At 37.1% G+C, this 13,511-nt stretch overlaps 1 protein-coding gene across 1 annotated transcript; it reads right to left on the minus strand.

Moving 5' to 3' along the window:
* Positions 1-207: 207 nt before the first annotated feature.
* insig1 (insulin induced gene 1) lies at positions 208-5,968 on the minus strand. Its single transcript, XM_052561983.1, has 6 exons — positions 5,739-5,968; positions 5,258-5,597; positions 4,554-4,678; positions 3,892-4,058; positions 3,558-3,657; positions 208-1,889 (listed from the first exon to the last, which is right to left on the minus strand). Exons 2-6 carry the CDS (start codon positions 5,589-5,591, stop codon positions 1,860-1,862), a joined length of 756 nt encoding a protein of 251 aa, XP_052417943.1. The 5' UTR covers positions 5,592-5,597; positions 5,739-5,968; the 3' UTR covers positions 208-1,859.
* Positions 5,969-13,511: the final 7,543 nt, after the last annotated feature.

A 13,511-nucleotide genomic window follows, 5' to 3' on the forward strand; every position in this document is an offset into this window, starting at 1 on the left:
AAATGTATTGAACATTATATTAATTAATGTCACAAACTCCTTCTTCCTGTTTGATCCCATCTGCTTTAAAACCTCAATGTAACCACAATAAGAATAAACCCTATGAAGAAACATTAAAAATTAGTCTTGGTATTACTGAATAAAATGCATGCATTTTTTATGCCTGGCCCACAAATGTCAAGAGTGAATGAATAACTCAAAAGACCATTTATACAACACACGATTTTATTGAATTTCATTCATTGAACCTAAAACAGTATAAATGAAGTGGTAAAGACACACAGGGTACACTCCCTCTTAGAAACACATCATCACATATCTCACTCCCCTCAAAATAAAGCTTTCATTCAGTTTCTCCTTCCCTGAAGCACAGAGGTTCAGAAAGAGCCTCTTACTCCTGAGAGCAACGTTTTAAAACATTCCCTCATGTTCTTCTTCAGACATTCCCAAAATACAACAGCATTTTCTTAAAAACTATTTTTCCAATTTACTACTGCTAGTAAAGACACAGAACATGGTGTTTTTTTTCTCCCAGTGAATATGATCATTGGTATCATCTGCAATATTATATTGTGTGACTTCTTTAAAAAAAAAAAAAAGCGTCTGATGTCATATTACATCTCCACATATATGTATAAACAATGTGTTTATTGCTGGCATGTTGCTATACTGCATATGAGTCGTCTGGAGTACCTTAACATTATAAAGTAATAAATATGAAAGAATACCAGACTCACAGAAACTGATTGCACTTCATTTGCTAAGACCCCCAAACCACACTAGCCCATTGATTCCTCTTATATTACAAACAGAATCAGCTACAGGTGATAAGCAATACATAATGAATAAAGTACAGAGAAAGTACTCTGTACTGGAGAGGAAGTGACAAAAGCACTTAATTCTATAATACAAAGGCAATCACAGATTGCAAACCCTTGAGGCCACAGTAAAAATGTCTTCTGGACGTTTAGTTATCCCAAGTTTACAACCTTTTCATTTAGAAACCTTTAAATTGACTTCTTTACACCATTTTTGTGAGTTTACATTAATACAAATGAAGCCTTGATGTTTTAACTTACGTATGATTCTTGGTGCCACTTCATTTCTTGAAAACCAGTGTTTCTAGTTTTACTTTTGGTCTGCGTAAGCAACAAAGTATGATAAAAACACAATCAATTCAGTCAATATACTACACTAACCAGTCGGCACAAATGTGATTGGCAAATCAAACCTCTCTCTGGTACTCAACATAACACTCAAGGTGGTCAGTCTTTATGAGAGACTTTTTCTTTTTTTCTAATAAAACTACAACAAATCCTATATAGACAGTACACAGACCTCTTTGGATAGTTTAGGTATTTTGCACGGTCTTAATATTTTCCCTTTGATTACTCTTTCGGTTCTTGTGTGCACACCACCTTTTTTTTCCCCCTGGCCTTATCCACAGGGACCAGCACACACACAAACACTCGTATACACAAAGTTTCACCACTACTTTTCACACTTTCACCTTCAGTGAAAGTGAAGCTAGTTATGATTTCGTACAGTCCAATAGCGGCACTTCAGCAGCTAGGTAATAAGGAGACTGCCGTTACCAGTAACACTACTGCAAGGAGCTGTAACGCCGACACACTGATGGTAGTAATGAATGCCAGGGGGATTCTTTTGGCTGTTCATGGCACACCGGGCCAATTCAGACCAACCTGCTCTTTGATTTCTTGCATCATTATAAAGAGGAGTATAATTAACAGCAAAAGTTATGCTTGGACAGAAACAGGAACACCCAATATTGAGTCTCAGTTTGAAGGCCCTCAGTTTTGGCACTCTTTGAAGCTCACTTCATGACCTCGGACACCCGCTTAGTCATTATGAGGCTTCTCAGTTGAGCCCTGTGGAGAAACAGATTGTCTGTTAGTAAAGAAAATGCAGTGTTTGCACACCTTGCATAACCAAACAGAAAAAAAAAAAAAGAAAAAAAAAAGGAAACTTGATTTGCATTCACCCCCCGATTACCCAGAATAAAGGAACATGCATTAACTGTACCACTGTGCAAAATACCTAAAAATAAATATTAATATGCACTAAGTATTGGAAGTCAGAGCACTCGTCTTCCTTTCTAACTACCTGGTATGCACTATATATGACGAGTCTTGTATATGCACAAATTATACAAGGCTAGTGTGGATGTGGCGCCCTGTAAAATATGATAGCCCTTCATAGGCCAACACTCTCTCACCCATGGGCAGCTGGCCAGTCTCCAAAAAGAGCTCAAAGAGAACATTTAATCATCCAAAGCCAACCAGTGTATAGTGCAAACGGTTTAAATGGTAATTATAATACTCCCTTTGCCATTGTTTGAATAGTGTTAGTTACTACTGCACAATCTTAACTCTAGAGCTATACTTAGAAGATATAGCCATCTCTAGATTACAAAATAGAAATTCACAGACACATCATTGGTCTGTCTCTATTCAATGTATTCAGATAGATCCAGTTTGGGAGTCCACTGCATCTCTTAACTGGCCACTTCATAAAGAAAGTTGAGAAAAATCCTAGCAGAGCACTAATCCCAGCTGGTCAAGCAACATCATCCGGTGCCAACTCGAAAACAAAAAGCACTCGGGAAAAACATGTCCAATGCACCACTTGGAGCCAGTAAAGCACTTTGTTTACCATCTCTCTGACCATTAGCATGAAAAACAAGGAGCGTAATCTGCTTTCACGCCCTTATTGAGAAAGAACGAGGTTATGTCAGCAAGACAAAGAGCCACAGCTGACCGAGAAGGCTTGGAGGGGACGGCACAAACATGCCTCAGACTACAATCAGCAGCTAATTAAGATGTCCAGGCATGACGTTTCAGCCCAGCACTGGAAACCATTAACAAACTCATCACTAAAAAGGAATGCACTTGATAGAAAAGCTATTTCTAGTCAAATTTAGGTGTGCTGTAAAAATGCACAAAAGTATCCCTAGATCCCTAGTTTTCCACATAAATTTCCTATATTTCCAAATCGAACATATAACATCTATAAAAGTTACAGGGCAAGCTGTCTACCATTTTTTCAGCTAACATGTGGTCCTTCAACAAATACAAAAGCTAAATTTGTCACTGTGTTGCCTTTTGCTAACGTTAAAAGCTGGAATACATCTGAATCAGTTTATGAAATCGCAGACCTCTTATGGTAACAGCCACATCTCTAATGTGGTTTAGAAAACTGATCTTGTCTGAATACTCACTCAGATTGTTGTGTGTAATAATCTGGCTCCAAGTCTGATCTGTTTCCTAGAATATTTAGGCCGCCTGGTTATACATTTACACTAAAGTGCTGTAAATAGCTGATGACACCGTTCCAAGATATTTCAGTTTCACATTTGCTTCTGTAGGTGTGCCCCATTTTAGTTTCGTTTCTGAACACAAAAGTGTTGACTGGCTTAATGCAGAGCACTCCAGGAAACTAAAGACAATACAGGAGTAATCTAACAGGTACTTTACTAAAATAAATGAATGACAGGAAAAGGGTTTGGTGAGCAGAAAATATGGGGAAACGTTTCTTACCATAGCTAGCTGTCGGCCGATGTTTCCAACGGTCACTCCACCAGAGAAGAATATACAAGGCAGCCATGAACGAACATACAAGAAGTCTGGAGACGTATACCTAAGAAACATTAAAAGAAATGCACTGAAACAACTCGCTTATGACTTCCAACAACTGTTAGGCTACGATCAGAAAGTGACCCATTCAGAATTTACTTAAATCTCATATCTGATGACTAAACATGTAATATAAATACAGAAGTGAGACTGTGGCTCAGATGTCACTTGGTAATTGATGATGCATGACAAACTATTTTCGACTGCAATGTCTCAATTTGTGTGAGTCATAACTTACTGGTAGATGCCATTGTAGACCAGGAGCTGAGCGATGAGGGTGGCTAGAAAAGCAGTGGTCAGCCCTAGACCGAAGCCACTCCTGGAGCGGTCAAACGTCCACCAGAGGCCCAGAGACAGGGCAGCCAGAGTTAGTGAAAGCTGCACATTATTGGCAAAGTCCAGTTTCTGTGAGGTACTTTGACTTAAGGGAAATACGAGTTAGTTCTAAGTTAAAACTTTCCTTAGATAAATGTTAAATACATTTAGAGACTTCATGTGTGATTATAAACTGAAGGACTTCGGTTTCTATGTAGTTCCAGTAATAATATATATTTATGATTAAAGGCTGGTGTACACTACATGACTTTAGTCCATATTTTTGCACCAAAATGCAGTCTGGTGGAGTCGATGCTTGTTGGTGAAAAAGTCTTTCATTTCTATAAACTATTGTATAATGGGCACAGACTTCTTTTATATTTTTAGTACAAATATTAAGAATTATTTTCATCTATCAAGCATCTCCTAGCAATGATGTGCATTTTGCTGTTCCAGTTTCGATCATCATATGATGCCTACAGTTTGTTACAACTATTCAGAAAGGTTGTGTTGTGTCAAAACAGATGAAATATTTTTCATGGTAAACACTGGCTACGGTTTCATGAGCGTGACTGGTAAGGATACAGCACTGGCGTGATTGATGCCCACAAAAACAGCAATGCAGCGCATCACACTGGCCCACTCCCGCTTAAACTTGTGTGGTTCTCCAAGATGATGGTCCAAGCAGGGGTACAAGAGACCAACCACAGCTGAGGAAAGAGAAAACATAAGTTCTTTAAACAACAGTAACTCCTCAAAAACAAAACATATTTGATGTAGAGTCTAATTTGTATTGTTTGTTTGATTACTTTTTAGAACACAAGTAGACAACTTTTGTGTTAGTCATTAACTAGTAACGAAGGGTTAATGTTCTCAAAAGTCATTTTCTACAATAAAAGATGTAGCCTGGTATGTGCCCACTATGTGGACTGTGAGGAATGCAGGGGGAGGAGCTGTGTGTGTCCGAATTATTTATTTATTTCTGCTGCACACGACTTCCGTGTTTCTCTTTGCTTCTAAGTGGCATGTTCTGTCTTCCAGCCAATGGCGTGCCTCCTCGCAGCTCACCCGTTCTGAGCGCAGCCAATGGAAGAGCAGCACCCCAAAGACTGACCCCGAATGCCCGGCTGTTTCCAGGGCAGCGCTAACCGATAACGACGGAGCCCAATGTCAACAAAACTGCCCCCAAATCATCATGAGGACTCTTACGTAATGCACATACGATAACAAAATGCCCGCGGCACGCAGAAGGTTTTTGTCCCATCAACACAAACACAACAGTGACTCACCAGCAGCTGTCCCACAGCAGAGGGGGATCCACCAGGCCGACGAAAACAGCGTGTCCAGCACTTCCTCTGGAAACAATGTAACGTTTCTCTGGATCTGGAGTAAGTTCAGCACCAAGGCGAGAACTACTCCTACTATAAACAACACGAGCCCCCGTCGTATTAAATTAGCGGACTTGAGGCTGTGCAGAGAGCCGTACGCGTGTCCCAGGACTGAGGTTATGATGGACATCATCTCTCCCGATTTACAAACAATCCAGCGGGCGCTCGACAGATCCTGAGTCTTCACAGTCGATGAACAGGAGCAGGTCCAGCAGTGCTCCTCTAGTCTTGGCATTTGGCACTGCGAGAACCGAAAACTTAATGATTAATGTGGAAAAACGTTTAAAATAATCATGCACAGAGTCAAGCTATTGTGCTACAAATACTTCTAGCCCTATAAAGCAGACTGCTCTCAGTGGAAGTGTCGGCTATGGGAACCCACCTTGATCTTTAGGCAGTGTCCACGTCTGAACGGCAGCGCGTCGGTGCTTTTCAAAGCTAAATTGCGAAACGCTAATCTGACAGAAGCTGGTTTAGGATGTGTTGTTTGGTCACATCATCTCTTCGTGAAACGCGGCTGTCTCTTTCAATGCACAGTACAATAGTGCTACTCGCGCGCTTCCTCTGCAGAAAACAAGCGCGGTCATGTCTGGTGAGTCGCGCTGGCCAATCAGAGAGCGGCGGGCCATATGACGCGAGCGCACGCCACCTCCCTCTCAGGACACGCGTTTGTTGATGTTCACTTGCTGTCAGCTGTTCGTTGGCATGGATGTGTGTGTGTGACCAAATATCCCCACAAGTATGGTGAAACCTGAAATTTTAGACATAAAAAAATTACATTATGTTTATCTTAAAAAGTGTAGGTTTAGGGTTAGGGGATATAAAATATCGTTGTCAGTATAAACAGGATAAAAGTAATAGAAGTCTATTGAAAGTCCCCATAAATCACAGACGTGTGTGTGTGTGTGTGTGTGTGGACTGACGTGATGACAAAGAGTCAAGCAAAGTTTTAAACTTCTGGATAAGGTTTAATGACGTTGCTTTGCCAAATACCTTTCACACAACATTACTGCACTGATTAGAGATTCTCGTTTAATTTGATGCAACAGTCACCTGTTTGCACTAAAACAAAGCTCAGTGATGGGGACACTAAGTTGTAATATTTTGTAGTTGTCTGACAAGACAGCAGTATGTAAATCTGAACACTATATTGTTTGGGAATGAACAGGCCCTGTAGGTTTTCGTATAAGTGCCAGCGTGCAGTACGTGATGTATGTGTTGGACGGTGTCCAATGCTGAAGGAGGGAATCGGGTCGTGATGCTCAGTGGGCTGTTCCCCTGTAGTAAATAAGCTTGTGTACTCATAGTACATTTATTGAGTCAAAACAGAGCAGAGTTCAAACTCTCACCTGAGTGGAACCACTTCTCACCAGATAGATGGGTCAGATTTTTGCCCTTTGTTGAGAATGACTGTCAACAACTAGGCTACATACTAAACATGGTTTATCATTCATGCGAGGACATGTGATTGTATAGATATGCTGGTACAAAAACAACATGCTGTATAGGTAACTGATGTGTTGAAAACATTTAGCTTGTGTCTGCCCTGTAAACCAAGTGCAAACAGTAGCCTGTCTGTCCTTCACCCAAAAACATATTTCAGATGCTATAACTGCAGGTGCTAAAGATACTTTTATTGAGCAATTTAGCGCCAAATTGCCACAGGATCCCATTAAATTTTAAATTCAGTTTGATTTATTTGTTTTGTGGTTTTCAGTGCCTATGGGTCCAAAGCAGCTTTACAAAAAACAGTGCCAAAGCTGTTGAAAAACTGAAAGATCTTAAAAAAACCTTGGGAGGAACCGAGAGTCGACTGGGGAAGCGGTGCTCCTTGGGTTGGCTCATATTTAAACAAATTTATGACAAAGCAAACATAATCATATATCCATTCGTAATGCTCAGGAGTGGAAAATAAACAGTTATATTGTTGAGCTGGGAGATTAACTGAAATCCATTGTGAGCGAAGTTAACGTTATCTGGGTGAAAGTACCAAAACTCAAAGCTTTGGAATGTGAATGCCCTGAGCTGTTTAGAAGTGAATCATCTTTCACGTTCATATTGTTCTTCTAAGTGTGGACACTGGACACTTTCTTTCAAATCCTCAGGCAAACACAACTGAAGAGCAATAACTGACATACTGACTTTGTAAAAATAAGACAATTAGTCATTTCATTTGTTTTAAATGCACAAAGGACATGATTCAGTGTTCTCAAAAAGCTCATTACATTGTTTAAAATGATTAAATAATTAATAGAAAATTAATAGAATTAGAACTATATTTTTGCTTGAATGCTAGTTCACAAATTTCATTTGAATAGGAACATTTATTGACTTAAGGTGGCTCACACTTGAAGGTCTTTGGTTTTTTCTTTGTGTAGATTATGACCTACAAACCTAAGAACTGCTGTTTTAAGGTCTTTTCTAAATCTGTATGGGTCAGATGTACCACATGAAAGTTTTCCTATACACAGACTTTCTTTCACATTATTCAGCATTAATAGACGGATAATACAGACTCGTGCTAATGAAATCAGAATGAAATCAAATAACTGAAACATGTTAAATGCATATTTATTTTTAGTATTAATATACGTCATTTAAGGCCTATAGAAAATGACTTTGTCATCCTAAAAACTAGAAAGTTTAAAAGTGAAGCAAAGGAAAGAAACTCCAAAACGTCAACACCATTTAAATCGTTCATTGTTTTGGGCATAATGAGTTCAGCCACTGCTCTTCTGAGGCATGATGTGACCCATGGTTAACAAACAGGGATTATAATGTTTAGCTACTAACGTTTAATCATCTCTAGAATAATTTTTCATCCGTCTTCTGGAATCTTAAGAATCTGATTTAGCCTCACAAACTGAAGGAAGATGGCATGCAATGGTATAATGCACAGAAAGGGCGTTCAAACGCAGATCCTTTTTACAGGCTAGATTTAATTTTTGTCTGGTTGAGAGGACAATACGCCATGTGGAAATTCTGCCCTGTAGTGGCTTATTCAGCAGTGCTTTGTGGCACAACATCTGTGTGGCAATGTGTGGGAGAGAGATAACGTCTGGGGAGAGGAGGGGGAGTGGGTGGTTCAGAAGCGTGAGGCAGACAGGAAACTCCCTACAGCCATCCTTCCTCCTCTACAGCTGAGACCCCATGAGGCTCTTCTCATCCTTCACCACCACGCGCACATGATTTCATACAGTTATCACAGTGCAACGCAGGACTGCAGAGATAGAGTCTTCAAACATATTATTTTTCTTCTCCACAGACGCTTGCTAGGATTTCAGCTGAACCGCTTTAATGTACAGTCACCATTCAAAATGTAATTTCAGCAACGTTTTTAGGCCTACCATTTCATCATGACATTCAAAATCGAACCCACAGCGAGTCAATGTATTTCCATTGTCTGGTCTTACTGTCAAGGACATGGTGGTGTAAAGAAAAAGAGAAACCTTGAAATGGTTGGCAGGCAGAGAGGCACGTGATTGCATGAAAATAAACTGTGGCTGTTCAACAATAAATGTGTTGATTTCTCCACAAAAATAATATTTTAACATAATATTTTAATTATAATTGGCCTTTATCATTAAACTACTTAACTCTTGCATCTTCTGGACCCCTTTAAACAAAGGATCATTATCATAATCTAAATTCTAGCAATGAAAGTGAGCACTAAAGAGCATGCTAGAAGTGCATTTATAAAATCGATGCATTACATTAAGGGGGGAAATTTACCATTTTTTCAAAGTACTGTATATATGGATATGTATGCACAAACACAACTGCATGTAAATGACTCACCTTATTATTTCTCTTTATTTGAGTAAAAATGGACCTCATTTCTCATCTCTGCCTTCCTCATTTCTCTCTTACAGTCTCTCTAGACGCTTTAGCAGCAGGATGTTATGACAGATCAAATGAATCCCAGATGAAGCGTGGCAGAGATTAAGCAGCAAGTCTGGGTGGAATAGCAGCATATTCAAAATAATGAAAATGTTAAAGTGGCTGCTTTAAATTGACTCATCAGACGAGACATCCTTATGCCCTCCCCTGACACAACATGAAGTTATGTGGTTGAAACGTTCTAATCCATCCTTTGAGACATGGGATTAAGCTCAAGGGCCAATTTTATCCTCTTTCACAGAATTTTTGGCAATACATTGCTGTGTGAATGCTTGTTGATGTGTTGCATTTTGCTTATATAATTTTTTTCTTACTCTTTTTTTCTACTGTTAGCTGTAAATACAGAGTAGCTCATCTTCATTTCACATTTAGACTTCACCTTTAGAGCTCACCATAGAAGAAACTTTATATTATTGCTAGGGTTTATCAGATACAGAAAGGATTCCATTGCAATTTTTTACGAAAATTTAAATCTTAGTTACTAAAATATCTCTTACAAAATTATATTTGGAAATATAATTTAGTTTGGGTTTTGTTGGGTCCTTTAGGTCCTCTTTTACCCCTTCTGATAAAAAAAAATTATGTTGATAATATTCAAATTGCTAATGAGAGCTGGTTATTTGAATAAACAATGCTGCTGTTCCAGGATGCTCAACAGTTATCATTAGCAAGTTACAGTTCTTTTACGATTGACAATTTTTTCAAAACTTTTAACAAATTTCCTAAACTCTTAATGCACCAACACACCTACAACACACAATTTTCAAAACAGTTTATTTCATGCTCAGAATCACACATTGTAAACAAAACTCCAACACTAATTTTTAAAATACAATAATACATCAAGACAACACACTATGACTACCTTATGTGTAAACATACCTGGCAATAAAGCTCATTCTGTAAACACTGCAAACATGTCTCAAAATCAAATAATTATTCCAAAACAATAACACGTGTTCTCTTCCAACAGAAACATTTGGTCCATCATAGCACAATGTCATGAAAAAACTAACATCAGATGGAATTACAGAAACTATTATTTTATATGCCTCAGGCTTCCCCTCATACAATACACAGTTTATTGTATTGATCATAGACTGTGTTTTGCATTGCAGATTCTTTTGAAATCTCTAAATGCATGCAATTTGTCTCTTTTGCTGCAGAAATTGAGTACAAAAAGTAAATGACCAATCTCGGGTAGCTTTATAGATTGTGCGGTTTATGAAAATAAATGAAGGCCACAGAGTCAGAATTAATGCAGTAAATTCTTTATTTGCAACAAGACATTACTGCAAGATAACAACAAATATGTAATATTTGCCATCAATTATGTGAAAAAATAAAATAAATAAACACATATAAATTATGGGTTATTTCAAATATGGTTCACATATAGACTAAGCCAACTTTTGGGTAAAAAAATTGATTGAATATTAATATTTAACCCAACAGCTGGGTTAGTCCATCTTTTACCTATAGATGGGTTAAACAACCAAATATTTTTTTTGTATTTTTGAGTGTATACTCAGTCCCCAACAATGGATAGTATATCTATCTATCTATCTATCTATCTATCTATCTATCTATCTATCTATATATCTATCTATCTATCTATATATATATATATATATATATATATATATATATATATATATATATATATATATATATATAATGCGTTGCTGGGGACTGCTGTTAAAGTGTATCAGATAATTTTTTTTTTTTTTTTTTTTGCATAAATCTATTAATCAACCTCAGTCCTGATCAAAACTACCTAATGTTTAAAAAGAAAATCCAAGATTTTAACTCTTTAATTACCAAGTTCATAAATGATGTCACTGATTTCAGGGAAAAAACACACAAAATGACTTATTTTCAATATAAAAAGTGTTTGTGGACTGGATATTTTTTTTACCTTTTATCACAGTCTTGGGCATGTCAAAGATTGGTAATAACATTGACTTTGATGCATTGTTCATTTTTGTTCAGCAATAGATTAAATTTTTCTCCCTCATTTATTGTTTGTGGCTGTTTATGCCCCATTGACTTCCATTATAACTACATTTTTTGATTGCAAAGCCAAAAAACCATAAAATCTTGCATTCTTGATGGTTGGTGGTTTTCAGCCAATGTGAGACAACTCACTTCCTTCAGCCTGCCAAAGGCGTGACTCCAGGGACGATGCATTATGCCATCGCAAGGGTCCAGAAGTGTGTGTGTGTGTGTGTGAGGGAAAGAGAGACCTTTGTGCACTTACCTTGATGTATCTGAAAAGAATCAAAATATGCACCAGCTCTCAGAACTACATGGAGTAAACAAAAACAATGTTTATGCACCTGCTGCATTTTGATGTTGAGAAGTAAGGACAGTCTATGTGAGAAATGCTTGTCTTTTCTTGATGGTAAAGCCAGTTTAAAACCTTAAAATCCTTCAATGATAAAAAAAAAAAATTCTGTAAAAATTCTACTTTGCATCAGATTTATGAACATAATTTATTATGAACCAAAATGTAACACCAAATTCAAATTGGGGTCAAGCTGCATAATAATTTCAAAAACTTTGGTACAAGTCAAGCATTTTCTCATGTTGCTTGCTCCTCTTCTCACCATCAACTAACCAGCAGGATGGCATGCAAGTGTTTAAATCCACGTACATTGTTTTTGTTTAGTCTGTACTTGCCACCACCATTAGAAGGCAGCAGGAGCATAAATACACTTAATTTTTGTTTACTCCATGTAGTTCTGAGAGCGTGTACATTTAAAGGTGTACATTTAGTTTTTCTCAAATACATCAAGGTAAGTGTGCAAAGGTCTCTTTCACACACTCTCTCTCCCTCTCTCTCTCACACAATATAATATGCTTTTATACTCCATATACAAGTCAGAAACTAAGATTTTTTTGCACAGGCCTATCTAAAGGGTTAATGGTCCTACCTAGATATCAACCTAAAAATAAAAAATTTGACCTCTTCACAGCAAAGAAAACCACCAACCATCAAGAATGCAAGATTTTATGGTTTTATGGCTTTGCAATCAAAAAATGTTGTTATAATACAAGTCAACAGGGCAAAAACAACCACGAACAATAAATGAGGGAGAAAAAAATTTAATCTAATGCTGCAAAAATGCATCAAAGCCAATGTTGTTACTAATCTTTGACATGCCAAAGACTGTGATAAAGGCACAATTACTTTTATATTGAAAAGAAGTCATTTTGTTTGTTTTTTCCCCATAAATCAGTGACATCATGTATGAACTTGGCCAATTAAAGAGTTAAAATCTTGGATTATTTTTAAACATTTGGTAGTTTCAAACATCAGGACTGAGTTTGATTAATAGATTTATGCAAAATAAATTGAAAAACAAAAATATTTATTTGATGGATTTTTACAGCAGTTTATTTTAGTGGATGTTTTCATTACGGACATAATGAAAGGGTAGTGAATTTTAACAACGCACAAGGGATAAATATATGATAATCTTATAAGCCATAGGAAAAAAAAAAAGATCAGCCTTAAGTGGTTGTCTTTTACTGTGTACCATATGGTCATGCAATTGAAAGGACCTCAACACCTGAGTGTGTTTCCTAGCTGTAATTTATATATTTGCATAAATTCAATCAGCTGTTTCTAATAAACAATACAATAAAATACAGGGGATATATTTGTGTTTCAATTCACAATATGAAAAGCTGTTCACTTTGACTTTAGCCTATAAGTTAGGTTTAGAACATGATGTTAACTGTTCTGACAAATAGTGTGAAAGCATTTGTAAATTTGTAAAGCCTACACAGATGGATGTTGTGCTAACTGTGCTAACAGTGTAGGAAAATTGTTAAAAGTATTCAAAAAAAACCCGTCATAGCGATTGGAAAACAATTAATTGAAGATAATATATATATATATATATATATATATATATATATATATATATATATATATATATACATATATATTCTGGCTACAATACAGGACATGTAGTATAAATTTATTTTTATTAGTCTATATAAGTATTAGTTTTATAATCTGCTATATGCTCAGATTTTCCTGCTAGAGTACAAAGGTTTTGAAAAACAACATTTAGTATGGGCTCAGTATTGTTAGCCAATGACTGCCAAAGGACCTTGTGATTGAGCCAACCAATCACATAACAGCTACATAGGGGTGTGTGACCTGCACTGGCAATGTTTTGAAGATAGCTCATTCATAAAAAAGTAAGGTGTGGTTATAGTGCTTTAAAAAGAAGGGAGGGGG

This window comes from Carassius gibelio, chromosome B7, assembly GCF_023724105.1.
Source record: "Carassius gibelio isolate Cgi1373 ecotype wild population from Czech Republic chromosome B7, carGib1.2-hapl.c, whole genome shotgun sequence".
Classification (NCBI taxonomy): domain Eukaryota; kingdom Metazoa; phylum Chordata; class Actinopteri; order Cypriniformes; family Cyprinidae; genus Carassius; species Carassius gibelio.

Excerpts from the sequence above, each read along its gene's own strand:
- insig1 (XM_052561983.1), bottom strand. The coding sequence starts at position 5,591 with ATGCCAAGACTAGAGGAGCACTGCTGGACCTGCTCCTGTTCATCGACT. Across the intron at positions 4,679-5,257 it reads CTGCTGTGGGACAGCTGCTG|CTGTGGTTGGTCTCTTGTAC; the intron begins GTGAGTCACTGT and ends CTCTTTCCTCAG. Across the intron at positions 3,658-3,891 it reads GTCTACAATGGCATCTACCA|GTATACGTCTCCAGACTTCT; the intron begins GTAAGTTATGAC and ends AATGTTTCTTAG.